Here is a 27220-nt window from a genome sequence, read left to right on the forward strand (position 1 = left end):
ATGCTTTAAGGGCATGATGGGAGTTGTAGTCCTGCACAGGTTTGACAACACTGATTTAAAGCCAAAGTCTCCAACTCGCCCATCTCCAGAAGGCAGTCAGGGCATGCTGGTAGCTGTAGTTCTGCAACAGCTGGAGAGCCACAGTCATCGCTTCTCCCATCCGGTGAAGAGAGATCTGTTGCTTTTTGGATTTAGAGACGCCGGTGTGGGACAGATATAGAAACAACACGTATATAAATATATCTATATGGCCCCCTTGCTGCCATCTGCGCGCACACAGCGCCGGCTGCTCCGCCATGAGCCATCGTTTGGATCTGGTATAAAAATAGCGTCAGAATCTTAATGTCTGGCCGCGGTTCTGATAATTGTACAGATGCATTTATCCAATTAGCAGCCAGCGCTCCCCCCCCCCCCCAGCCCCTGATATAAATACACTCTGGTGGGTGGGCTGCCAGGGCTGGGAAGCTGGCTTTGCTATAAGCCTGCTCTGCTGCATGTTAATGGAAGCCAATGAAGATGTCACAAGGTCCTGCCCCTCACAGCTGCTGCTGCGCCTCTTCCATTACACAGGGCTGCGACCCATAGGCCACACTCTGCTTGGATGTGGTACAGCCCAAGTGTTTTCTTCCCAGTGATTGCTTCCCCCCCTACTGTCAGTGGTTGGTTTGTCCCGCCTGCTGCTTCTAGTCTAGGAGCTGTCCAGCAGCATCAGGAGGGGAGAAGGGAGGAGGAAGAGGAGGAGGAGGGTGGAAGCTGCATGGAGATAATAGACTAACATAGCAAAACAAAGGGGCAGAGGAGAAAGTGCTGGGGTAAGAGAGGGGGCAGCTGGCACTGAGTGAGAGGGGTGACGGGCACCAGGGACCAGGCATACCAGATGGTAAGAGCTGCCAGCTAGGGTGCCCAGGGGTAAAACAGCATGGCCAGCTAGCCAGTTACTTAAGCAAGTAGTATGGAAATGCATGGGTAGCTGGTATAAAGGGGTATGCTAAGGTGCCATGGCATAGGGTGCTAACTAAAGCTCAAATACAAATAAGAGGGGCATGGGTTGTTATCTAGGGAAAAGAGTGGATAGTGACTAAGAGCTAGGGTACCTAATGGTAAGAGGGCATACATGGCAGCTACTCCAAAGGCATGATCCAGCCAAAGCAAAGCTGGGCATGAGATACTTCCAGAGGGAAGAGAGGGCATGAGCTGCTAGAATAACCAGAGGGAAGAGAGGGCATGAGCTGCAGGAATAACCAGAGGGAAGAGAGGGCATGAGCTGCAGGAATAACCAGAGGGAAGAGAGGGCATGAGCTGCAGGAATAACCAGAGGGAAGAGAGGGCATGAGCTGCTAGAATAACCAGAGGGAAGAGAGGGCATGAGCTGCTAGATTAACCAGAGGGAAGAGAGGGCATTGGTATCCAGCATATTATAAGTAAGAGAGCGCATCAGGTGCCAGGATACTATAGGTAAAAAAGGGCATCAGGTGCCAGGATAGTGGAGGTAAGAGAGGGCATCAGATGCCAGGATAGTGGAGGTAAGAGAGGGCATCAGGTGCCAGGATAGTGGAGGTAAGAGAGGGCATCAGGTGCCAGGATAGTGGAGGTAAGAGAGGGCATCAGGTGCCAGGATAGTGGAGGTAAGGGAGGGCATCAGGTGCCAGGATAGTGGAGGTAAGAGAGGGCATCAGATGCCAGGATAGTGGAGGTAAGGGAGGGCATCAGGTGCCAGGATAGTGGAGGTAAGAGAGGGCATCAGGAGCCAGGATATTATAGGTAAGAGAGGGCATCAGGTGCCAGGATAGTGGAGGTAAGGGAGGGCATCAGGTGCCAGGAAAGTGGAGGTAAGAGAGGGCATCAGGTGCCAGGATATTATAGGTGAGAGAGGTCATCAGGTGCCAGGATAGTGGAGGTAAGAGAGGGCATCAGGTGCCAGGATAGTGGAGGTAAGGGAGGGCATCAGGAGCCAGGATAGTGGAGGTAAGAGAGGGCATAGACTTTTTGCTAAAAGATTAAAGAAAGTGCAAAAAGGCAGGCAGGAGGTGTGAGAGGCAGAGACAGCAGACACAGGGAGGGAAGGGTGAGGGGGAAAGGGAGGGGAGAAGGGGGGAGGTCTCTGTTCACAAAGCCCCTCCAACCGCAGAGGGAGAAGGAAGGAGAGAATAGAGATGGGGACAAAGAGAGAAAGAGAATGATGGCAGAAGAGAGAGGCACAGTCACATCCCCACCAGGAGCATGAGAAGCCAGGCATGGGGGAGACAGGCAGCAGGTACCAGAGGCAGCAGGCAGGCAGCCTGTGACAGCCATTGACAGTGCATCCCAGCCTGCCAGAGCTTAGAGACCCCCAGGCTGCACAGCAGAGACTGCATCACATTCAATAGGATGAGAAGAGACTGCGCAGAGACAGTCCACATCAAGAAAGAGACAGCAAGAGAGTGCTGCGGGGGTCCAGTGACAGCTGCCCACCATGGTAAGTCTCCCAGGACACCTCCCACAGATGTGATTCACCCCACCCTAACATGCCCACCTGCCCCTGCTATTACTAATCCAATCATTGCAGCCCACCCCCTTGGCAGTGCCCACATCATGTTGTGCCAGCTGAGCCTGGGAGGCAAAAGGTTAAAGCCCCCTCCTGTGTAGTGAGTCCATGTCTGGGTATTGGTGATCACTGACAGCAGCCATGGATGAGGGTGAGGTCTGTGTGTTGTGGTCTTCAGGGGGGAGAAGAAGGAGCAGAGGCCTCAGGGTCCCTGTCTCCAATCCTTACATTGCTACAAGGGATCAACACTTGGCTACACTGACATCCACAGGGACCAGCGGCACCGAGAGCCAAAGCCTGTACCCAGGGGGTGGCCACCAATGTGCCCTGACATGAGCCTGAGGTGCCCGGAGAGATGTATACACCATATATATCAACAATGCTGTATACATGTAACATCATATATCTACAGAGCTGTATACACGTAGCATCATATATCTACAGTTCTGTATACACGTAGCATCATATATATACAGTGCTGTATACATGTAGCATCATATATATACAGTGCTGTATACATGTAGCATCATATATCTACAATGCTGTATACATATAGCATTATATATCTACAGAGCTGTATACATGTAGCATCATATATCTACAGTGCTGTATACATATAGCGTCATATATCTACAATGCTGTATACATATAGCATTATATATCTACAGAGCTGTATACATGTAGCATCATATATCTACAGAGCTGTATACACGTAGCATCATATATCTACAGTTCTGTATACACGTAGCATCATATATCTACAGTGCTGTATACATGTAGCATCATATATCTACAGTGCTGTATACATGTAGCATCATATATCTACAGTGCTGTATACATGTAGCATCATATATATACAGTGCTGTATACACGTAGCATCATATATCTACAGAGCTGTATACACGTAGCATCATATATCTACAGAGCTGTATACATGTAGCATCATATATCTACAATGCTGTATACATGTAACATCATATATCTACAGAGCTGTATACATGTAGCATCATATATCTACAGAGCTGTATACATGTAGCATCATATATCTACAGTGCTGTATACATGTAGCATCATATATATACAGAGCTGTATACATGTAGCATTATATATCTACAGAGCTGTATACACGTAGCATCATATATCTACAGAGCTGTATACATGTAGCATCATATATCTACAGTGCTGTATACATGTAGCATCATATATATACAGAGCTGTATACATGTAGCATTATATATCTACAGAGCTGTATACACGTAGCATCATATATCTACAGAGCTGTATACATATAGCGTCATATATCTACAATGCTCTATACACGTAGCATCATATATCTACAATGCTGTGTACACATATCATAAAGCTACAGTGCTGTATACATGTAGCATCATATATATACAGAGCTGTTTACATGTAGCATCATATATATACAGAGCTGTATACATATAGCGTCATATGTCTACAGAGCTGTATACACGTAGCATCATATATCTACAGAGCTGTATACATGTAGCATCATATATCTACAGAGCTGTATACATATAGCATCATATATCTACAGAGCTGTATACATGTAACATCATATATCTACAGAGCTGTATACACGTAGCATCATATATCTACAGAGCTGTATACACGTAGCATCATATATCTACAGAACTGTATACATATAGCATCATATATCTACAGAGCTGTATACATGTAACATCATATATCTACAGAGCTGTATACACGTAGCATCATATATCTACAGAGCTGTATACATGTAACATCATATATCTACAGAGCTGTATACATAAAGCATCATATATATACAGTGTAGCATCATATATCTACAGAGCTGTATACATGTAGCATCATATATCTACAGTGCTGTATACATGTAGCATCATATATATACAGAGCTGTATACATGTAGCATTATATATCTACAGAGCTGTATACACGTAGCATCATATATCTACAGAGCTGTATACATATAGCGTCATATATCTACAGTGCTGTATACATATAGCATCATTTATCTACAGAGCTGTATACATGTAGCATCATATATCTACAGAGCTGTATACATGTAGCATCATATATCTACAGAGCTGTATACATGTAGCATCATATATCTACAGAGCTGTATACACATAGCATCATATATCTACAATGCTGTATACACATATCATATAGCTACAGTGCTGTATACATGTAGCATCATATATATACAGTGCTGTATACATGTAGCATCATATATCTACAGAGCTGTATAGATGTAGCATCATATATACACAGTGCTGTATACATGTAGCATCATATATCTACAGAGCTGTATACATGTAGCATCATATATCTACAGAGCTGTATACATGTAGCATCACATATCTACAGAGCTGTATACATGTAGCATCATATATATATACAGTGCTGTATACATATAGCGTCATATATACACAGTGCTGTATACACATATCATATATCTACAGAGCTGTATACATGTAGCATCATATATCTACAGAGCTGTATACATGTAGCATCACATATCTACAGAGCTGTATACATGTAGCATCATATATATATACAGTGCTGTATACATATAGCGTCATATATACACAGTGCTGTATACATGTAGCATCATATATCTACAGAGCTGTATACACGTAGCATCATATATATAGAGAGAGAGCTGTATACATGTAGCATCATATATCTACAGTGCTGTATACACGTAGCATCATATATCTACAGTTCTGTATACATGTAGCATCATATATATACAGAGCTGTATACATGTAGCATCATATATCTACAGTGCTGTATACATGTAACATTATATGTATACAGAGCTGTATACATGTAGCATCATATATCTACAGAGCTGTATACATGTAGCATCATATATATATACAGTGCTGTATACATATAGCGTCATATATATACAGTGCTGTATACACATATCATATATCTACCGAGCTGTATAAATGTAAAATCATATATACACAGTGCTGTATACACAAAGCATCCCATATCCATAGTGTCTGATACAGAGCAGTATACATGAAACAGTATATACATACAGGGCATGCAGCATACATGACTTATTATTATACATGTATATAGGTGTATGTACAGTCCATGTATCATGTATACAGTGGGATGTGGGAGTCTCTATTTCCATGACGTATGTGCTGTATACAGAGGAGCAGCAGAGCACATATTATGGTTTTGCTTGGACTATTTGGTGTATTTACTGTGATGTGTTTTCAAGAGGAGGTTTATAAATAGAGCAATGTTATATATAATGTATATCATTTATCTCCTATCTATCTATCTATCTATCTATCTATCTATCTATCTCCTATCTATCTATCTATCTATCTATCTATCTATCTATTATCTATCTATCTATCTATCTATCTATCTATCTATCTCCTATCTATCTCTCTCCTATCTCATTATCTATCTATCTATCTATCTATCTATCTATCTATCTATTATCTATCTATCTATCTATCTATCTATCTATCTCCTATCTATCTATCTATCTATCTATCTATCTATCTATCTATCTATCTATTATCTATCTATCTATCTATCTATCTATCTATCTATCTATCTATCTATCTATCTCCTATCTATCTATCTATCTATCTATCTATCTCCTATCTATCTCCTATCTATCTATCTATCTATCTATCTATCTATCTATCTCCTATCTATCTATCTATCTATCTATCTATCTATCTCCTATCTATCTATCTATCTATCTATCTCCTATCTATCTATCTATCTATCTATCTATCTATCTCCTATCTATCTATCTATCTCCTATCTATCTATCTATCTATCTATCTATCTCTCTCTCTCTCTATCTCCTATCTCTCTCTCTATCTCCTATCTATCTATCTATCTCCTATCTATCTCCTATCTATCTATCTCCTATCTATCTATCTATCTATCTATCTATCTATCTATCTATCTATCTATCTATCTCCTATCTATCTATCTATCTATCTATCTCCTATCTATCTATCTATCTCCTATCTATCTATCTATCTATCTATCTATCTATCCATCTATCTATCTATCAATCTATTATCTATCTATCTATCTATCAATCTATTATCTATCTATCTATGTATCTATCTATCTATCTATCTATCTATCTCCTATCTATCTATCTATCTATCTATCTATCTATCTATCTATCTCCTATCTATCTATCTATCTATCTATCTCCTATCTATCTATCTATCTATCTATCTATCTATCTATCTATCTATCTATCTATCTATCTATCTATCTATCTTCTATCTTCTATCTATCTATTATCTATCTATCTATTATCTATCTTTCTATCTATCTATCTATCTATCTATCTATCTATCTATCTATCCCATATACATGTCTAATAATGGTGAATATTGTTACACTGTGATGGATTATGTTCTGCAGACATTGGGTGATGGGTAAGGAGAGACACAATGGGTGATGAGCCCGGGGTCACATAATGGGTGAGGGGCTCAGAAGTCACAGGCAGGGTATTGTCTCCATCAGCAGGAATGGGCCTGGCTCTGCATCCCATGTGATGTATATACGGCTATTATGACCCCCCTATATACAGTGGCTGGGTATGTATCCGTGGGTCAGCTCACAGCTGTGCCCCACACAAGAGGCTTTCTGGCCGTCACATCAAGGAGGCTTTACAGTCTAATCCTTATGAAGGAGGAGGAGGAGAGACGTACAGATCCTGTTGGTACGTACAGAGGAGATCGGGGGAAGCAGCGGGTATAGCAATCTATGCCAGGGAATGGGCATGTTTAGTTATGGAGGTGTCTGTAATCTGATGAACTGATATGAGACCCTCCACTCGTGGGCCTAAGTGAGGTGATGGTGAAACTGGGGGAGACCGGTGGGGCACGTGATGCCAGGCGAGGTGCCATTCTGGCTTGGCCGGGGCAGTAGATTGAAATAGAGCTGAATTTTTTAAAGAAATCCTAATTTCGGTTATGTGACATACTGTACCAATGTAGCAGAGCTGTGTTTGTTATTTATCTGTTTTTCTTGTTATAGATGTCCCACCTGATGATGTACAGTAAGTACCAAATAACAGGTTTGGTACAGGTTTTGATCACACTTTAAAAAATGCATTATACTTAAGTCAACTCCAGAGCTGCACTCCGAACTGTGCAGTGCATTGTAGAAGGTTAGGGAACAGTTAACCTCATATGGCCAGCATAAAGGGGATGTCCATCAGTAGATATTCCCTTTAAGCTGGCCATAGACATTAGCAGATCCCATAGATCAGTGTTCTCCAACCTGCAGCCTTCCAGCTTTTGCAAAACTACAACTCCCATCATGCCTTGTCAGTTCATAATGGGAGTTGTAGTTTAACAACAGCTGGGGAGCCACAGGTTGTTGGAAATCTGATCTAAAGCAATGGCCCCCAACCCATGACTCTGCGGGAGGCTGTCAGGGCAGTAGTTGAGGCCGTAAGCTTTAGATTCCATACACCAATAAGGTCACATGACTACGGAATGTACGTACACTGTAGTCTGTTTCCGTGGGCGACCATCAGAATTTTGTGAACCGCTCTGGTTGGGCCCGGAGGATGATGCAAGCCAAAATACATAGCAGCAATGTAAACGCAAAAGTAATGATCCTTTTCTGTAGATTTATCTACAATACATTGTGAGGCTTTAACATAAACATTGGCGCAATGGCTGATCCTTCCGGCCCTTAGTACTGGAATTATTGAGCTCCTTTACATCCCAAACATCTGCAGCGTTCAGTTCCTGGAAATCTCGTCTAACATACGGCTCCTCCTGACTGCGCTCATTGTACGCCGCACACTGCACTTCTATGGGAGCTTAACCCTTACCCCGCTGTGCTCCTCTTTTTCTCTCTCTCTCTAGGACTGGTGACAAGTCGTTGCATGGAACCGACTACCTAATGCAGAGAAGAAACTGAGGTGGGCCGCAGGACTTCCAGCTTCTCCTATTCGAGACATGACCACCACTATGCAAGCCTTTCCCTTTAAGCAGTTTGCCCCTGAGCCGGGGCAGGACTGGCCTCCCCCCTGTGAGCAGGAGATAGAGCGGAGGTACCAGGTTGTCCCCTCCGTGGTCTGCGCTATGTGTTGCCTTTTTGGAATTATCTACTGTTTCTTTGGTAAGTGACCTGTGGAAATTGTCTGCGGCCCTTCACCTCTTGCAAAACTACAATTCCCATCATGCCTGGACAGCCGAAGGCTGTCCAGGCATGATGGGAATTGTAGTTTTGCAGCTGCTAAAAGGCCACAGGTTGGATGCCCATGGTTTATATGGACAATGGGTAAAATGTATGTCCTTATTTGTCCATAGCAACCAATCACAGCTCAGCTCTTATCTTACCACAACTCTGAAAGCTGAATTCTGATTGGTTGCTATGGGCAACACAGGATATTCTCACTTTAAGACAGTGCCATAAAACGATCTGCATGGGCCACAATATGGTGGCTGATATGTCCCAACTAAAGGGGGGAATGTATGTCCTTTATTGCCCATAGCAACCAATCACAGCTCAGCTTTCATTTTACCACAAATCCACAAACTTATATTTGAAAGCTGAGCGCTAATTGGTTGCTATGGGCAACACAGGAAACTGTCACTATAACCCACACAGCGCCATAAATTGCTCCCAATGGGTAACATATTGCCACAATATGGCAGCTGATATGTCACATCTAAAGGCCGTATTACACAGCACCATGTTTTAGGGGATGCGAGCGCCAACCTGTCAGTTTAGCGCTCGCTTCCACCTGGTTGCCTGTGCTATTAGCAAGACAGACAGCTAGCAGGAGGGGCGTCCCAAATGATCCTTAGATCGTTTGGGCAGCCCATTGAAGCAACATTGCTGCCACTGCTCCTATTACACAGAGCGACACACAGCAGACCGTCGCTGACATAATCGTGTTCTTTCAGCACTACAAACAGCCGACATTGTGCATCGTCGCCTTTCAACATGCGCTATTACACTAAACTATTATCAGCCTGAGTGGCCGCTAATCGACTAAGGCCGATAATCGTTTTGTGTAATAGGGCCTTAACTGTTCTCAGCACTGGACATATGGGACATAATGTAGTGACTATGGAGAGCGATTCATTAATCATCCCATTGATGACTACAACTGGCTGATAACTGAGAACAATAGAAGATACTAAACTGCATGGAATATATAGATAAGATATCAATGTTTACTGTTAACAAACGCACTCACCGTTGTGTAAACTTCCCTTTTTACCAGAATGTTTACATAAGAAATTCCTTAAAGGGCTTGTCTTGTTTCGAAAGCCCATCGTCATATATCCTAATAGAGAACTCTAAGTTAATAGAGCAGGATTCACATCTCATTTAAGGCCATACTAGACGACCGTAGCTTGGCTTAAATTGGCGCTTGCTTACAAAGCCTATTACACGGCTTAATCATAGTATGACTAAAGCTTCACGAGTAATCGTAATGGGGCCTATAGACAGACCGACTGGTCTCAGGAAACAAGCGCTGATCTCAGTGATCGTTACTTGTAAACTGAGCCTTGATCGATCAACAATCACCGGATTGTTTGTGCAGCCCATAAATTCATCACTATTCTCTTCAGTCGGCAATGTGCAGCCAGTATCTAGGCTTTTATTGGTCACACAAAAGATCCAATGAGCCGATGAATAATCGTATTCTCTGCTTATCCTGCGGCCTGTGTATAAGAACCTGTACTCAGAGTACAGAGAGGTTGCAAAGAGCGTCTCTCTTTCTGGAGGACCCACCCTGTCCTGTATTGCACACACCTTGATGTGAATGGACATTATGTAATGCTTCAGGCATATCTATATTGTGACACTTGATGATTGGCGCCATACATGTCCACGTCTTACAGACACTCATTGATTTGCCTTCTCTCCCCCCCCCCCCCCACAGGCTACCGATGCTTCAAGGCTGTGATGTTCCTGACAGGTCTCATGTTTGGCTCAGTGGTCATCTTCATGCTATGCTACAAGGAACGGGTTCTGGACACACAGCTGAGTGTGGAGGCCAGCGTGGGCATCGGCCTTGGGATTGGCGTCTTGTGTGGCCTGGTCACCATGCTGGTGAGGAGTGTGGGACTGTTCATGGTGGGCTTACTGCTTGGACTGCTATTAGCCATAGCCACGCTGATTGTCATGGAGCAGTTCTACCACCCGCGCACCGTCTGGGTCCCGGTGGCGTTACTTCTTGGGATTGGCATGCTGTTTGCAGTGCTGACCTTGCAGTGGCAGCGCTTCTTCACCACACTCTCCACTGCGGTCTTTGGCAGCGCCATCATGACGGTGACTGTGGATTACTTTATCGAGCTATTTCTGTTGGTGCAATATGTGTACCAGAGGATGAAGGTGGACCCTCCACAGCCCATGTGCTGGTACAGCTGGGTTATTCTTGGCATCTGGCCCGTTCTTAGTTTACTGGGAGTCCTGGTCCAGTGGAAGGTTACAGCAGAGGGCTACTCACACACAGAAGGTAGGTACCCCAATATGCATTACTTAAAGGGAACTGACCCTAAATGTATCCCGTAAAACATTGTGTAGACTGATGTAGAAGATCATAGATATGGACCCCCACTAGTCCATAAAGGACTATGGTGGTCTGTAGAGTGGTGGAATCCCCTGGTGGTCACCTCATTTTGGGAATTGTTTGGAGGGGTCTTAGCCCACAAATACCCCCCAGCCTCTAATATCTCAGAAGGCTAAGCTAGATGGAATTCCCCTTTAAGTTTTTAGAGCTAATTTACACATGATGTTTTTTTTTCTGCCTTCATTTTGACGGTGGTCATGGTTTCACAGCTTCATTGTGGAACGCAGAATCCTGCAGTCTGTATCTATAAAGCAGCATTTTCATGGGACCAAGTGCAGTGGTCGGGATGGCAACAATGATCGAAAGCAATAGCCTTCAAACCATTTTCCTGAGAAGGTTGCCAGGGCATGCTGAGAGTTGTAGTTGGGCTTGTGCTGTGTTCTTCAGTGTTTGGTTTGCAGCCAGCACAGCGTGAAAAGTAAGCCCAGTAGAAGTTGTAGTATCGTCCTCACAGGTGGCAGGGCATGGAGTAATAATGACGTTCCTATATAGGTACACCTCACCCCATGTCCAGGCCAGTCATTGTGATGGCATCCGGGTACAGGACTAAAGAGGGCAATAAATGGCCACAGAATTCAGCATCTTTTTAATGCCTATGTGCCCATTATTGCAATCTCTTCTTTAGGGAGAGTGAATGTATAGACATGCAGTGGGCACCGAACAGAAGGGCATTAAATGGGCAAAGAATGGAAAATAGCAACTAAGAAGGTGCCTAATTCTGTGGCCATTTATTTCCCCTTGTGTCGCTTATAATCGTTGCCTATATGCTTTAGTATTATATAGTGGTACCAGAAATGGGGGGGGGGGGGTGACTGATGCTCCTTAATGCCCTTCTGTTCAGTGCCCATGGGATGCCTGTATCCCATTCAATCTCCCTAAAGAACAGTATGCAATAATGGGCAAATGAGCATTAACAGGGCGCTGAATTCTGTGCCCAGTTATTGCCCTCCTTAGTTCTGTTCTGTGTCCGGTGTCATCACTGTGACTGACCTGTACATTGCCCGGGTGACTGTTAGTTCTGTTCTGTACTGTAGGTATGGGGGGAACATTACTATCACTCCATGCCCTGCTACCCCCACATTGCTTTCAGCAAGCAAAACCTGTGTAGTCTGACCCTGCAAGTACATCAGACTACACAGAATTTGTTGTAGTCTGTTACCATGGAAACATATGTCTGCATAGAAGCAGCATACATAGATGATAGATTTTTCATTTGAACTATTTGTTAGGTTTGGATTAGAAGGTGAAATCTCTTTTCATAGGGTTTTGCCTACCCCATCATTCAGTAACTTTTTTTTTTCATTGTGTCACCATATTTTTTTGTGGGGCGAGTGTGGGGTGTTACAATGTGACCAATTTCTTCATGACATTCACCATGCAATATAAATAATGAATGTTGTACTTTTAGTTATTTTTTATTAATTAGATTTTTTTTTATATGAGAAATCGGAAAAGAGGGATATCTATCTCTCCTATCTATCTATCTATCTATCTATCTATCTATCTATCTATCTATCTATCTATCTATCTATCTCCTATCTATCTATCTATCTATCTATCTTCTATCCATCTCCTATCTATCTATCTATCTATCTATCTATCTATCTATCTATCTATCTATCTCCTATCTATCTATCTATCTATCTATCTATCTATCTATCTCCTATCTATCTATCTATCTATCTATCTATCTATCTATCTCCTATCTATCTATCTATCTATCTATCTATCTATCTATCTATCTATCTCCTATCTATCTATCTATCTATCTATCTATCTATCTATCTATCATTTTCAAGAGGATATTTTTTTCTATTTAGTCCCTGACTCTGGCATGGTGTAACAGATATACACATCCCTCTGTCCACATTTGCCCTGTTATGGATCTGTGTTAAGGTGCGTGCACACTACGGAATTGCCGCTTATAACCCGCGGCATATTCCGTCGCTCGTCCCCGCACGCGGCGGCGCGCATATCCGCCCGTGCCATAGACACTATTCTATGCACGGGCGGATTCCACGTTCCGTCGAAAGAAGTGACATGTAAATTCTTTCGACGGAACGCGGAATCTGCCCGTGCACAGAATAGTGTCTATGGCACGGGCGGATATGTGCGCCGCCGCGTGCAGGGACGAGCGACGGAATACGCAGCGGGTTCTACGCGGCAATTCCATAGTTTGCACGCACCCAGAGATCTGTGATTCTTCTGTGATCCTATTCTTAATGAATGAGCCCTTGCAAATGCGACAGTTCCATCAGTTCCCATCAGTTGTCCCATCTGTAGCTCTGGGTCCGCAGCTACAGAGATGGCTATGGATGTGTGAATTGGGCCTGAAAGGCTCTGTTATAAACCCATTTACTATCAGGCCCACTTAGTACTTGCACATGTGGAAGGTTACAGTCTTTAGTATTTGGTCACTGTCCCTTTAAAGGTTGCCTCTGCAGCAGGTTTACTGAAGGGAAGGTCTCTAGTGTGCCATTAGCACGTGTACGTGCAGTTACCACTGTAACAGATAATACACAGCATACACACAGTCCGGTTAGCTTGTACACTGCTAATGAGGATCTACACAGGTTGGCTTTACTGTGCTGTAATACTTGTAGTGTACTCACACTATGGTCTGTGACGTTACCTGGAGGGACATATATAAGGAACTACCCGGGTTATGGGAGCTGACCAGCACTAACCTGCCCGTAGACCTCAGAATAGATTAGTGGATGCACAGAGATCCCTGTTCAGCTTTATTCTCCCTATGACAAAACTTTCTTTTGGAGCAGAAGACTGGTAGGACTTTTTCCTGACAACATGGACTGGAAAAGAACATGACTTCAGTCTGGATCTTGAGCAGGTTTAGGGCAGGATTATACCTAGGCATAGCACATTGGAGGCCTAGGCATGTATGTCTATGGGGAATAGAACTAGGAGATGTTGCAGACCTAGACTGGTTTGGGTTCACCCTTCTCCTGCAAGAATATGCAATACTAAGGACTCTTCCCGTAACCTAACTCAGGGATAGGGAATCTTTGACCCTCCAACTACAATTCCCATGAATGTTTCTTTTTGGCTGTCAAGGCATAAGGACAATTGTAGTTTTGCAACAGCTGGAGAGTCAGAGGTTCCCCCTCCCTGGTCTAACTAGGAAGCATCATGTGACCAAGGCTTCTTTCACCTGTTACATAATATATGCCAATACCAACCCTTGAACTAATGCAAAGACGTAAGCCTACAGAACCCCATACAAGATAGCAAAGGGTTGTCCGCAGCTAGACGACAACTGTTGATGTAGTTGGAATAGGACACTACACTGGTACCCACCGTGTGGGGAGTGGGCTCAGCTCCACAGTTTGCACAATAAAGCCTGCCCTACTTTTTGACATGTTCAGTTTGCAGCTGTTGGCTTGGCAGAGCATCCCAAGGATGGAAGCATGGCACATGGTGATGATCTGTCCCATAATCTATGTATACAGCTAGAGGAAAGACTGCTTCACACCAACATAGAAGAGGTTTCTTTACTGTAAGAGCAGTAAGGGTGGTATTACACGGAACGATTATCGTGCGAAAAATCGTTAAATCGTTCGGATTTGAACGATAATCATTTCGTGTAATAGCAGGCAACGATTAAACGACCAACGAGAAATCGTTGATCGTTTAATAGGATCTGGACCTATTTTTATCGTTTGATCGTTCGCTCATTGTTCGCACATCGTTCGGTGGAATAAGAATTCACAGCTGAAACGTACGCAATATCGACGACTAAACGACCGCAAGAACGATCATAAATAACGATCATCGTTTCGTGTACTTTCGTGTGATTTTGGGTCGTTTGCCTTAGCGCGCCGTTTAGATAGTTTATCGTTAGTCGTCGGAAAATTGCTTGGTGTAATAGTACCCTTAGGCTATGGATTCAATAAAACAGATTAGGAGGGGCCTGGATGTATATATGGAGTGTAATAATATTACAGATTATAGGTACTAGATTCTGCAGAGCGCTAATTCAGGAATTTGGAGGCTGGAAGGAATTTTTTATTTTTTTTCCTTCCTCTGGATCCACACTGGAATACAATAGGCCGAATAGGATTGGCATGTGTCTCCTTTAGCCTTACAATCTATGTTACTATGTTGTGCGTTCCAGACTGTAATGTATTCGAGCCTATGACTGTCTGCAATTCCTAAATGGTTAATGCAATATACTGCAAGGCGAAATGATGGAAATTGTGTCACCATCTGAATACTTCTGAACCCGACTGTATAAACTCCCGTAAATGTAATTAATTAATTAAGAGAAGTGATAATAAGTAGCGATAGGCTGCGTGTAATGAATCGCTATCACTCTCTGGTGGATTCCGGCTCACCTGGGAGGGGACTTATAATAACAGGAATTCAATCTGCATTACAATACAGATAGGACTAATGTGTTAGGCTGGCTGTATGCGTTAGAGAGATAGCCACCTCCACAATCTCCCCCCATACATACACTCTTGGCCTGGCTGAGTATGTATGTATTCTTAATACGACAGCGGCTTGTCTCCCATGGGACCAAAAGAATAGGGCCTATTAAACTATACGTGTATATCTGTCTATCCCCCGTCTATGTATATAGCACCACCATTGGGCACATGATATGTACTGCACCAAGCTTAAAGGGGTATTCATACAGCATTGCTTGCACCTGTCTGCCCCAGTTCTGAAACTACCAAACATCTATTTGTATGTAATCCTCTCCCCTAGCATGTCCTCTCATTACTACTGCTTTCCGTCAGCTCTTCATCACAGTCCTCCCACCCTGCCTAGTTGCCTCCCATGGCACTCCTGCTTAGAGCTGCTGCAGAACATACACAGCAAACTATTGCTCTGCCGTCAGTAATTGTGACTGCTGTATTCGTTCTCTGCCTGCTCCTCTTTCTGTGGCATTGTTTAGCACAAGGCAGCTTGCTTTAACCCCATCTTATTCTTCTCTAAATGTCCCAATAAATATATATACATGTATATAATAGAGAGATTAGAGAGATGATGATGTAGGCTGGGGGTGGTCAGAGGAGGTGGTGACCTTACTCATCACTTCCACTTCCGTATTGTGCTGCAGCATAATCACTGGGCGGACTAGCGGACATGTGCCCTGTGTATGGGGTTCTGTGGTGATACAAATACAGGACTAGAGTCTTTGCCCCAGATGAGGGACGGTGTGGTTACATCTCGCTCTCAGGTTTCATTGTGCTCGCCCCCCCACCCCCATCCTGCTTATGGAACATCCCAGCAAAATATGAGCGTCTTTGGTTTCTCTTAATGTAATATTTCTGATTTAGGATTAGAAATGAGATTATGATTCCCATCTAGATTAAGGATTGTGATAATCGCATTAGGTTTTTGGATTGTCTCTGCAGGTAGAGCAATTGTAAAGAATTACACAAGGTGGATTTGCTAAAGGTCTCCATCAGTAGCGGATTATAATAGGTCTGTTTCGGGCGGTAGCCCGGGGCCCTGGGCTTCTGGGGGGCCCATGGCCACCCAAACAGACTCATACTTTTGATGGTTTATCATCTCCTGGCAACAGTTCCGCCATGATTTGCAAAAAATTGCTGCTTTTCTACATCAATTTTGCACAAATCAAGGCATCCTGATGTTATCTATCCTGTAGTATGAAAACCAGGCTAGTGCTGCTATAGTTACAGTGGGCTGGGGGGCCCAGGCGTCGTGAACAGCCCGGGGCCTATGGTAAAGTTAATCCGCCCCTGGCCTTCACCCACTTTACACTGCTGTTGGCTAACGGTTCCCTCGTTCCTACCAGCTCCAATATTATATATATATATATATATATATATATATATATATATACACATATACACATGCTCAGCTAAGCTGTGTAGGGGCGTAGCTAGGATTCATGGGGCCCCATAGCAAAAAACTGTATGGGGCCCCCCCTCCACTACACACTAATATATATATATATATATATATATATATATATACTGCATATATATATATATATATATATATATATATATATATATATATATATATATATATATATATATATATATATATATATACATACACTCATACTCGGTGATGTGGCCAAAAAAAAATTTCTCTTGTGGCCAGAGGCAGAATCCTATGGTTATATACATAGGTGCAGGAGCAGACTACCTTTTGCTTAACCCTTTATTTATTTTTAAGTTCTCCAGGAGAACGGCCACCAGTCACGTCTTGACCTAAAGCTCAAGTTGAGCAGGGCAATAACCTAGGACCATAAAGGGTTTGTCTTGGGAGCAGAAAAGATCTTACGGACCGATATTTAGGAGCAGGCGAGCATCGACCTGTCATGTCAGCGCTCGCTTGCTCCTCGTTCTCCTCTTGCAGTCTGTGCTATTACATGCAGCGACAGCGAAAGAGCTGCAGGAATTTTAGGAGTTGCTGCTTGGATCTTTAGATCATCCAAGTGGCCCATAGATCGGGGTAGGGAACCTTGGCTCTCCAGCTGTTGCAAAACTACAACTCCCATCATGATAAAGCTTTGGCTGTCCAGGCATGATGGGAGTTGTAGTTTTGCAACAGCTGGAGAGCTGAGGTTCCCTTCCCCTGCCATAGTAGATAGTGGCGGTCTGCTGCTGCTCCTATTACACGGTGCGATGGCCAGCAGACTGTCACTAAGCATGCTGAAAGACAACGATCAGCTGAGCTACAGTGTAACATGAAACAATTATCAGCCGGAATGGCCGGTAATCAGCCAAGTATGGCCGATAATCGTTTCACGTAATAGGACCCTTACTTTACTTTAGTGATCATTACGTGCAGGTAAAATCATGCCCACATGTCATGACCTATAGTTGCCCACTGTTCCTGATGTTGTAAAGCTACTGGACATCATTTGTGGACGGTTTTGCCCGTGGGCCATGATTGTAACTTAGGGTGGTATTACACGGCCCGATGGGGGCCCGATAATAGCTGTAAACGTCTGTTAGATCGGCGCTCGTTTACTGGGCCTATTACACAGCCCGATAATTGTTTAACAAGGGCTGCATGGACATCGTTACCGATGTCCTTGCAGCCCTTGCTTAAACTGTATACATACCTATCCAGGCTGCAGGGCTACTCTTGCAGTTCGCTTCTCCACGGGTCCCGCACGCTCCAGCTTCAAAGCGGCCTGTCTCAGCTGACAGGTCGCTCAGCCAATCACAGGCCGCAGCGGTCCCGGCATGTGATTGGCTGAGCAGTCTGTCAGCTAAGACAGGCTGCTCTGAAGCTGGAGCGCAAGGGGAGAAGCAGAGCGCAAGAGGAGCCCTGCAGCCTGGATAGGTAATGTATGCACTTTGCATATCGTCAGCCGCCGGCCGCGCACTGGTGCCCAACAATTATAGGTCCAAACCTATATCAACGATCAGCCAATGATCGTTGTCATCGGCTGATCCTTGTGTTTATTACACAGAGCGATAATCAGCCGGATAGGGCCGATTATCGTTCTGAATTATAGTACCCTTAGTAACTACCCCCTATTGGCATACTTCTGAGACATACTGAAGTAAGGCCAGCCCTTTTCTGCTTCCCAGACTCCTCCTTGAACCGGTCATTTCATGCTGGAAAGCCCTCCACAGCAGTAAGCACAATGCAGCGGAGGAGTGCACAAAGATTCCTCCACAGCAATGGAGAAGACTCCTCAGCAGGTGTCACCGGCGCTGGATGGTGTTTACAGCCAAGAGAAGCACAGGCCGTTATTAGGCATAGGGGGGAAATTACTCTTACAGATGGGTGATATCGGTTTAGAATAAATCTTCATCTGCAGTTAATGGAATGATCCTTTAAGTATCCTCCTGTTGTCTTCATCTTATGTTGGATGATCGGAAACATTGAAATGTAGCAGAAATACAAATACTTTTTGATATAGTAAATGGTTATTCTGAAAATTGTATTTCAATAAAATCCCCCAAGACATCTAACTTACTAATACAGTTCTGGCTTCAGCTCGCTTGATTTATCCCTGACAGGGGGTTGTGTAGTCTTTTCATTGTCATTGTGGTGTTGTCTCCCACTCCCCGACTCCTCCTTCTTTTCTGAGACAACACATCATCTGCTGTCTCAGGAGGGGTGGCTTGTTCTAATCTCTGAGCTCTAGTCCCACCCCTCAGTGATGTCCCCAAGTCTGCCCAGCCCCTACAACCTTTATGACCATCTTTCCGTCCTATATACACATGCACAGATATCTTTTTGAGGAAACTCAGGGGTCTACTCCACAGAGCGATAATCGGCCGTGGAATAGAGACAACGATCAGCCGATGATCGTGTCATCGGCTGATCGTTTATCTAGGTTCTAACCTAAAATCATCGGGCACCCACCACCCATTCCACGCAGCGATGTGCGGCAGGCGACCGACGATTCCTGAAGCACCATAAATTACCTAACCAAGCTGCAGGTCTCCTCATGCGCTCCTTCTTCCTCCTGGTCCCACGTGCAGCAGCAGCTTCGGAGCGGCCTGTCTTAGCTGACAGGCCGCTCAGCCAATCATTGGCCAGGACCACCACGGCCAGTCATTGGCTGAGTGGTCTGTCAGCTCAGACAGGCCGCTCTAAAGCTGCTGCTGCACGTGGGACCGGGAGAAGGAGTGCAGGAGAAGACCTGGAGCCTGGATAGTTAATGTATGGTATTTGAACAAGGGCTGCAAGGACATCGGTAACTATGTCCCTGCAGCCCTCGCTAAACGATTATCTAGCAGATCGGCGCTCGTTTACATCATTGATCAGGCCCCCATTGTCCTGTCTAATAGGGCCCTTAGGGGAGAATGATGCGTTTTTACAACTTTGTGCTGAGTGCTGTGGGAAGGGAGTAGGCAAGGCGGGAGGACTGTGATGGAGAGATAAGGGAAAGCAATGCATCTTGAAAATTGGAGTCCTGAGCAACTGATAAACCAGGAAGTAGTAAAAGAACTTACTCGGAGTACCCCTTTAAGAAATGAACAAAATTGGGACCTAAAATCAACATCTTATTTACATTCACCTGGAAACTCTCTTTAAGATCTAGAGATCTAGAGAGTTTAGGATTGTTTCTTAACTACTAATAACGCTGCCCGTGTATCGGGCTGTGTTAGGTTGGAGTAATACCAGCACAGGATAAAGGTCCTCTTGACCTCCTGGGATATTTTATTAATCTAATATATGGATCCTATTAGAGGGATTCCTAAATAGAGAACATTAATTCCTGGTCACAGTCGCTCTGTGCTTAGTCTTCACGCTGTGATGGCCGCTGCAGCCTGGAACTCATGATATTCTATTCGTAGGGACATATCCATATTGCCCTGCGGTGACCCCCCTTAACACAGCACAGATAGGATCACATGGGAAGAACTGATAAAAGAGGCGCCATAATTGAGATATCACTATTTCTCTGATTGTAGCCGACTTAAAAGCCGTTTTATCACAGCGAAGATTAAAGAGATTTGTTTCCTAATGAAAGAGACAGCGGAGCCTGTGCCGGGCCGGAGCCTACTCAGATATTCTCCATCATCACACACCGGCCCCATCATTCATTAGCCGCAGCTTGTCTGCCAGACACTAGTCCTCGTTGTATCCTAATCCTTTAATTGTCTGAGGAGGTGTGGCTTAGACAAAAGGGTGGGGCTTAATTTGAGTTTATGTATTATTAACCTCCCTATAAATTAGATAGTTCTTTAGTCTCATTGAAATCAATTATATAGAGCACACTTGTATAACCTGGGTATCTCCTGTATATAATTATATATGTACAGCTAGTATAACCTGGGCATCTCCTGTATATAATTATATATGTACAGCTGGTATAACCTGGGTATCTCCTGTATATAATTATATATGTACAGCTGGTATAACCTGGGTATCTCCTGTATATAATCATATATGTACAGCTGGTATAACCTGGGTATCTCCTGTATATAATTATATATGTACAGCTGGTATAACCTGGGCATCTCCTGTATATAATTATATATGTACAGCTGGTATAACCTGGGTATCTCCTGTATATAATCATATATGTACAGCTGGTATAACCTGGGTATTTCCTGTATATAATCATATATGTACAGCTTGTATAACCTGGGTATATAGTGTATATAATTATATATGTACAGCTGGTATAACCTGGGTATCTCCTGTATATAATCATATATGTACAGCTGGTATAACCTGGATGTCCTGTATATAATTATATATGTACAGCTGTTATAACCTGGGGATCTCCTGTATGTAATTATATATGTACAGCTGGTATAACCTGGGGATCTCCTGTATATAATTATATATGTACAGCTGATATAACCTGGGTATCATTATATATACAGTATACAGCTAGTATAACCTGGGTATCTCCTGTATATAATGATATATGTACAGCTGGTATAACCTGGGTATCTGCTGTATATAATTATATATGTACAGCTGGTATAACCTGGGTATCTCCTGTATATAATCATATATGTACAGCTGGTATAGCCTGGGTATATACTGTATATAATTATATATGTACAGCTGGTATAGCCTGGGTATATACTGTATATAATAATATATATGTACAGCTGGTATAACCTGGGGATCTCCTGTATATAATTATATATGTACAGCTGATATAACCTGGGTATCATTATATATACAGTATACAGCTAGTATAACCTGGGTATCTCCTGTATATAATGATATATGTACAGCTGGTATAACCTGGGTATCTGCTGTATATAATTATATATGTACAGCTGGTATAACCTGGGTATCTCCTGTATATAATCATATATGTACAGCTGGTATAGCCTGGGTATATACTGTATATAATTATATATGTACAGCTGGTATAGCCTGGGTATATACTGTATATAATAATATATATGTACAGCTGGTATAACCTGGGGATCTCCTGTATATAATTATATATGTACAGCTGATATAACCTGGGTATCATTATATATACAGTATACAGCTAGTATAACCTGGGTATCTCCTGTATATAATGATATATGTACAGCTGGTATAACCTGGGTATCTGCTGTATATAATTATACATGTACAGCTGGTATAACCTGGGTATTTCCTGTATATAATTATATATGTACAGCTAGTATAACCTGGGTATCTCCTGTATATAATTGTATATGTACAGCTGGTATAACCTGGGTATCTCCTGTATATAATTATATATGTACAGCTGGTATAACCTGGGTATCGCCTGTATATATAATATATCTGCGGCTGGTGCAACTTCTTTATATATTAATACAGACCATGCTGGTATATCCCGGGTATCTATTAGTATATGATATTTCATGTGACTTGTATTCATTCCTTATTTCTTGCTGTCTTATAGTTATCATCAGTCGGCAACAACGTCGGGTCCAACTAATGAAAATAAAGCAGAGAGAGGAGCGTAAGGAGAAAAAGAAGAAGAAGAAGAGACCTCACCATCATCATCCTCAATCACAGCACAAATCCCCGCATCCACCTGAGCCAGCCTTCCGCAGAAAACCCACTCCTATACGGCGATTTGATGGCGATGTGATCTCCCCTGTGAGTACTGATTATGTTTATTAAAGGGGAATACCACCCAAATGTGTAGCTTGCGGTCCGTAGTGCAAAATCTACAACAGAGACCCCCCCTACCATATGCCATTATAGTATTGGTTCCTATGTGGCTCCAGTACAGCTCTGCTCCTAGTTTGACCCCTTGTTTTGAGAACTACTCAATCCCTCCACCATACTTTTTGGCCTGGTAGAATAACTTCATCATGGGGTCTACTCATTTAACCCGATCCCATCTTTCTGCAGAGCTACATTCAGAGTTTTCGAGACCAGCAGTCGGGATCATCCCGGGGCCGGATGACGGGTGCTCACACGGTGGTGGATTTGGACTATGACTGCGGCTCCAGGGTACCACTCACCTCCGGAGCAGCATCAGCCGTAAGAGTATAGCACAGAGCGAGAGGAGCAGGGAGGACGACCCGGGAGGAAAGGGAATCGACACCCAGACGTTGCGCTGTAACAAAATCCAACACTGTGACAATGAGAAACCATCTGAGTTACCAGACATATTCCATTGCAGAATTGTGAGCGGACACTTGCCGCAGACTCTACGGACACTGTGCGATGACTCCCACCTACCTCTCTACAAGCACCACACACATAGACATTCCGACCTACCTCCCTGTGGTCCCACTTCAAGCTCTGATCTCTCCTTACATGGACCTCCATTACCTCTCCCCTCGACAACTGGATCCACTGGACCACAATGGAAACTGACCCGACCAACCTACGTCTGCCCCCTCTATCTCCCATCCCGAGCCTGTTCCATTGTCGGCAATGGCCGCCGTGTTTCAGAACAACCGGGCATGATTTCTTTCTGATTCATGTGCAGATGTACGGACAAGGATTTGTTGTGTATATTATAAAAGTTTAAATTATAAAAAAGAAAATTTTTAATTTAGAGGAAGATCCAGCGGGAGAGGTTGAAAAAAAAAATTCAATTTCAGGAAAAAAAGCCACAAGACTGATTTGGTTGGTAAAATAAGAATTTTCTGAAGTTTTTCAATGGATGTTTTTTAAATTATTGTTATGGGGTGGGGGTGGGTGGCAGAGTGAGCGGCTTGTGTGTGTAGCAGTATGGCTGGTCATGGCGCATGACAGGCAGAAGGATGAAGACACAGTTGTCATTGTCACCAGTGTCATACTCCTCCGTCCCATTTTCCTGTAGATATCGTGAGCTTTACGTCCTCATCCCGCAGTGCCGCATCATTGTGTCCAATGAGAGCACAGTTCTGTACAGTCCTACGCCATATATATGATGTCTGAGATGGTTACAGATGGCGGTCGTTTTTGGTCTCATGGTCATTGCCAAGGTATTTACTATAAAAATTTACCCTGGGAGCTGCTTTCAACAGAGCTCATTGTCGCCCCCTATCTGGACGAAGCAGCATCTGCTTTAAACCTATCCAAGTGGTTACAACTTTTGCACTCCAGTTTCTGGTCTGACAAAAATAATGGTACTATAACACTGCCCCAAAGGCAAAAAATGGATATAAATAGGTAGGGGAATTTCCCTAACTGACTGGAATCGCTCTTAAGCACACTTATTTTTGCCTAAACCCCAACCCTAGCTTACTGTTGGCAGATGTCATACACCTCTGCACAGGAGTTATGGGGGCTCCCGAAGTCCCTGCAGCACCAAACCTCAGGGCTGTAACCGCTATATGGTTCCTGCATGTACCAAAATATTCTCCCATATATGATTCAGAGGGACAATATCTCTGTATTATCTCAACTTTTTGGCAACTAAATATACAGTAGGGCCTCATAACTCCTATGCTGTACTGAGCCATAATACAGGAGCATGGAGAACATAGATACAGCTATAGACCATTGGCTGTATCCATGTTTTCCTGCATCCAGCTTCGGCAGCCATGGAGAATCAAACGCCGAGCTTTTGGGTTTAGAGAACGTTGTCGAATCTGAGCTGTTTGACAGGTCCGCTCAACATTATCCATGAGACCTAAGACCTGAAGGGAAATTTTTACAAAAATCTGATTAATATGCCAGTAAGAGATAGATGAATGCTTTCTGTCCTCCCTCTTCCTTCAGCTTAGCTGTGTGACCTGAGACAGAATGGTTGCTAGGTATAAGGCTGAAGCTGTGTGCTTAGCAACCAGTCTTGTCTTAATTGAAATACCCTAAAAACAGGAAGGAGTAAAGGCCCACGGAAACATTAAACATGTGATGGCCACTGATTTTGGTGGGACTGTCCGACCATGTACCAACTCTCTTTCCGATGGGGGGAGAGGAGGATAAGGCATGGTGATTTTGTTCTTGTGGAGATAGGCCAAAACTGGAGGTGTCTGGCAGCCTGCTCCTCTCTCCGACAGAGTATGAAGATATTAGTAGAGATCTCAGCTAATTCTGCACTCCTAACAAGATTTTACAAACAAAGGGCAACATACCTGATCAAACACTAGACAAACTATGATAATAATAATAATGCATCCCAAACACCCCCCCCCCCCTCCTCCGAGATGCTCAGAGGGTCATGTACATGGTCATGTACAGTAGCGGCTTGTTAACGTTCTCTTGATCTGTTTATTACCTGTTTGGTTCCTGTTGACTATACCGCTATATACATGCCCATGGCCTATCCTATGAATTGGTTTCAGACTGCTCTATATGTATCAGGACTTTCAAGTTGGAGTGACAATGGTTTCTTTCTACGATCTTAGTGGCCGTAGACAATAAGATGTGGCCATGATCAGAACAATGACCTTGAAACCTGTATATACTCGGGTTTTTGCCACTCATCCAATAGGCCAGCAATGGGGCATCTTCTGTTTACCTAATCCTGGATAACCCCTTTAAATTTAAAAGTTTTTAAATTTGTTGCAGAAAGTTTACAAACAATATATATATATATATATATATATATATATATATATATATATATATATAGTATGCCTAACAGCCAATCAGATTCATTTTTCATGCAGAGTGGTTCTGAGGATATGATTGTTAGACTGATTGGTTGCTATGGGCAACACCGACCCTTCTTAGTCTGCACTACTTTTTATACCTAAGGCCAGTGTGCCTTGTTACCCATAGCAACCAATCCAGTGTAGCCGAGAAAATGAAAGTAAAACTCTCATTGGTTTGTCGAGCCATTCAGCCCATCGTTAGATATCATTGGTCAAGTCATCACATATTTCTGCAGGGAAAATTCAAAGTGCCCCCTTAAAGTGCCCTCATCTTGGCATTTCTCTCATACGGCACAATTGCATACTATTTTTAAGGATTGTTGAACGTGAACGAGTGGTGACACATATATTAGCTTACCTTAAAGTGATAACCATTGCCCGACAGCCATTTTGTGATCATGCCATCATTGACGCACATGGTCAATTTATTCTTGAAAAGTTGGGTTCCCAAGAGGTGTCATAGCTGACAACTCTGTTTGAGGTAATATTACGTGGGTTTCCCCTTTAAGAGTGCTGTTCACAGGCGGCCATTTTGTGGACTCTCGTAAGATTGCAGCAAATGTGATTACAAGCATGAGTATCATAAGACACATACATTTTTTCTTAGGTCAGTGATAGATCACACGTGATTGGTGAGGCTGACAAAATGGCCGCCGCCGCAGTGTGTCAGCAGCAGGCTATATGCCATGAAGAGATGTGCCAGGCCTCACCGGTTGTGTAGCTGTGTCTGTGGATGAGAGGATTTTGCATGTGAGAAGACGCTCGCTTCAGCTCCTTTGGGAGGGAGACATTTTCTTGTTTAAAATATTTTTATCTGTGCCAAACCCCATGTCTCTTGTATATATGACCCGATTCTTCATTAAAGTAATTTATTTCAGCTCTTCACTGATGTGTCCCATTTATTACCAAACTACTGAAGGAAAAGTGTCGTACAAATCATATGAACTGGAACGGTGCCATACGACGCACACAGGAATAGTGCCATATAGTGCACACGGTAATATTGCTATACAACACCTGCATAACTAGTGCCATATAGTGCACAAGCTAAAATTGCTATAAAATTCCTGCAAAATGAGTGCCATAAAGTCTACATGGTAAAAGTGCCATAAAGTGCCCATAAGAATAGTGCAATATGGTGCGCACAGCAATATTTGACATACAGTACCTGAAAAAATAGTGCCATATAGTGCACATCGTAATAGTTCTATGAAGTGCCCACAGTAATAGTGCCATATAGTACACATGGTAATATTGTTATACAGTACCTGCAAAACTAGTTCCATATAGTACACATGGTAATAGTGCTATGCAGTGCCTACAAGAACCGTGCTAAAAAGTGCCCACAAGAATAGCGTCATGCAGTGCACACAGTAGATATGCCCCAGTGACTGATTAAGTATCATTTCATGCCTTATGAGTTGGGAAGCAAAAAATTATATAATCAGAAAGTTAGCAAGAAGCATGGGACAGACAGAGAAGGACCAGACTACATAGCTTGCAGTCTGTTACCATGGAAACACAAAGGCTGTTATCATAGAGACACATAGGCGTGCATAACAGCTGCAGACACGTAACTATAAAAACATTTTAACCATGACCCTTTGC

The 27220-nt window shown here is 43.3% G+C and overlaps 1 protein-coding gene across 2 annotated transcripts; it reads left to right on the forward strand.

The window, feature by feature from the left end:
• Nucleotides 1-2142: 2142 nt before the first annotated feature.
• Nucleotides 2143-25120, forward strand: TMEM198 (transmembrane protein 198). Of its 2 annotated transcripts, XM_069982587.1 has the most exons (5): nt 2143-2455; nt 8428-8683; nt 10464-11039; nt 22471-22670; nt 22929-25120. In XM_069982587.1, exons 2-5 carry the CDS (start codon nt 8521-8523, stop codon nt 23070-23072), a joined length of 1083 nt encoding a protein of 360 aa, XP_069838688.1. In that variant the 5' UTR covers nt 2143-2455; nt 8428-8520; the 3' UTR covers nt 23073-25120. The 2 variants fall into 2 exon arrangements, with proteins under 2 accessions (XP_069838688.1, XP_069838689.1); XM_069982588.1 differs by lacking the exons at nt 2143-2455; nt 8428-8683 and adding an exon at nt 9084-9197.
• The last annotated feature ends 2100 nt before the right edge of the window (nt 25121-27220 follow it).

Source organism: Dendropsophus ebraccatus, chromosome 9 (genome assembly GCF_027789765.1).
Source record: "Dendropsophus ebraccatus isolate aDenEbr1 chromosome 9, aDenEbr1.pat, whole genome shotgun sequence".
In the NCBI taxonomy this organism is placed as follows: Eukaryota; Metazoa; Chordata; class Amphibia; order Anura; family Hylidae; genus Dendropsophus; species Dendropsophus ebraccatus.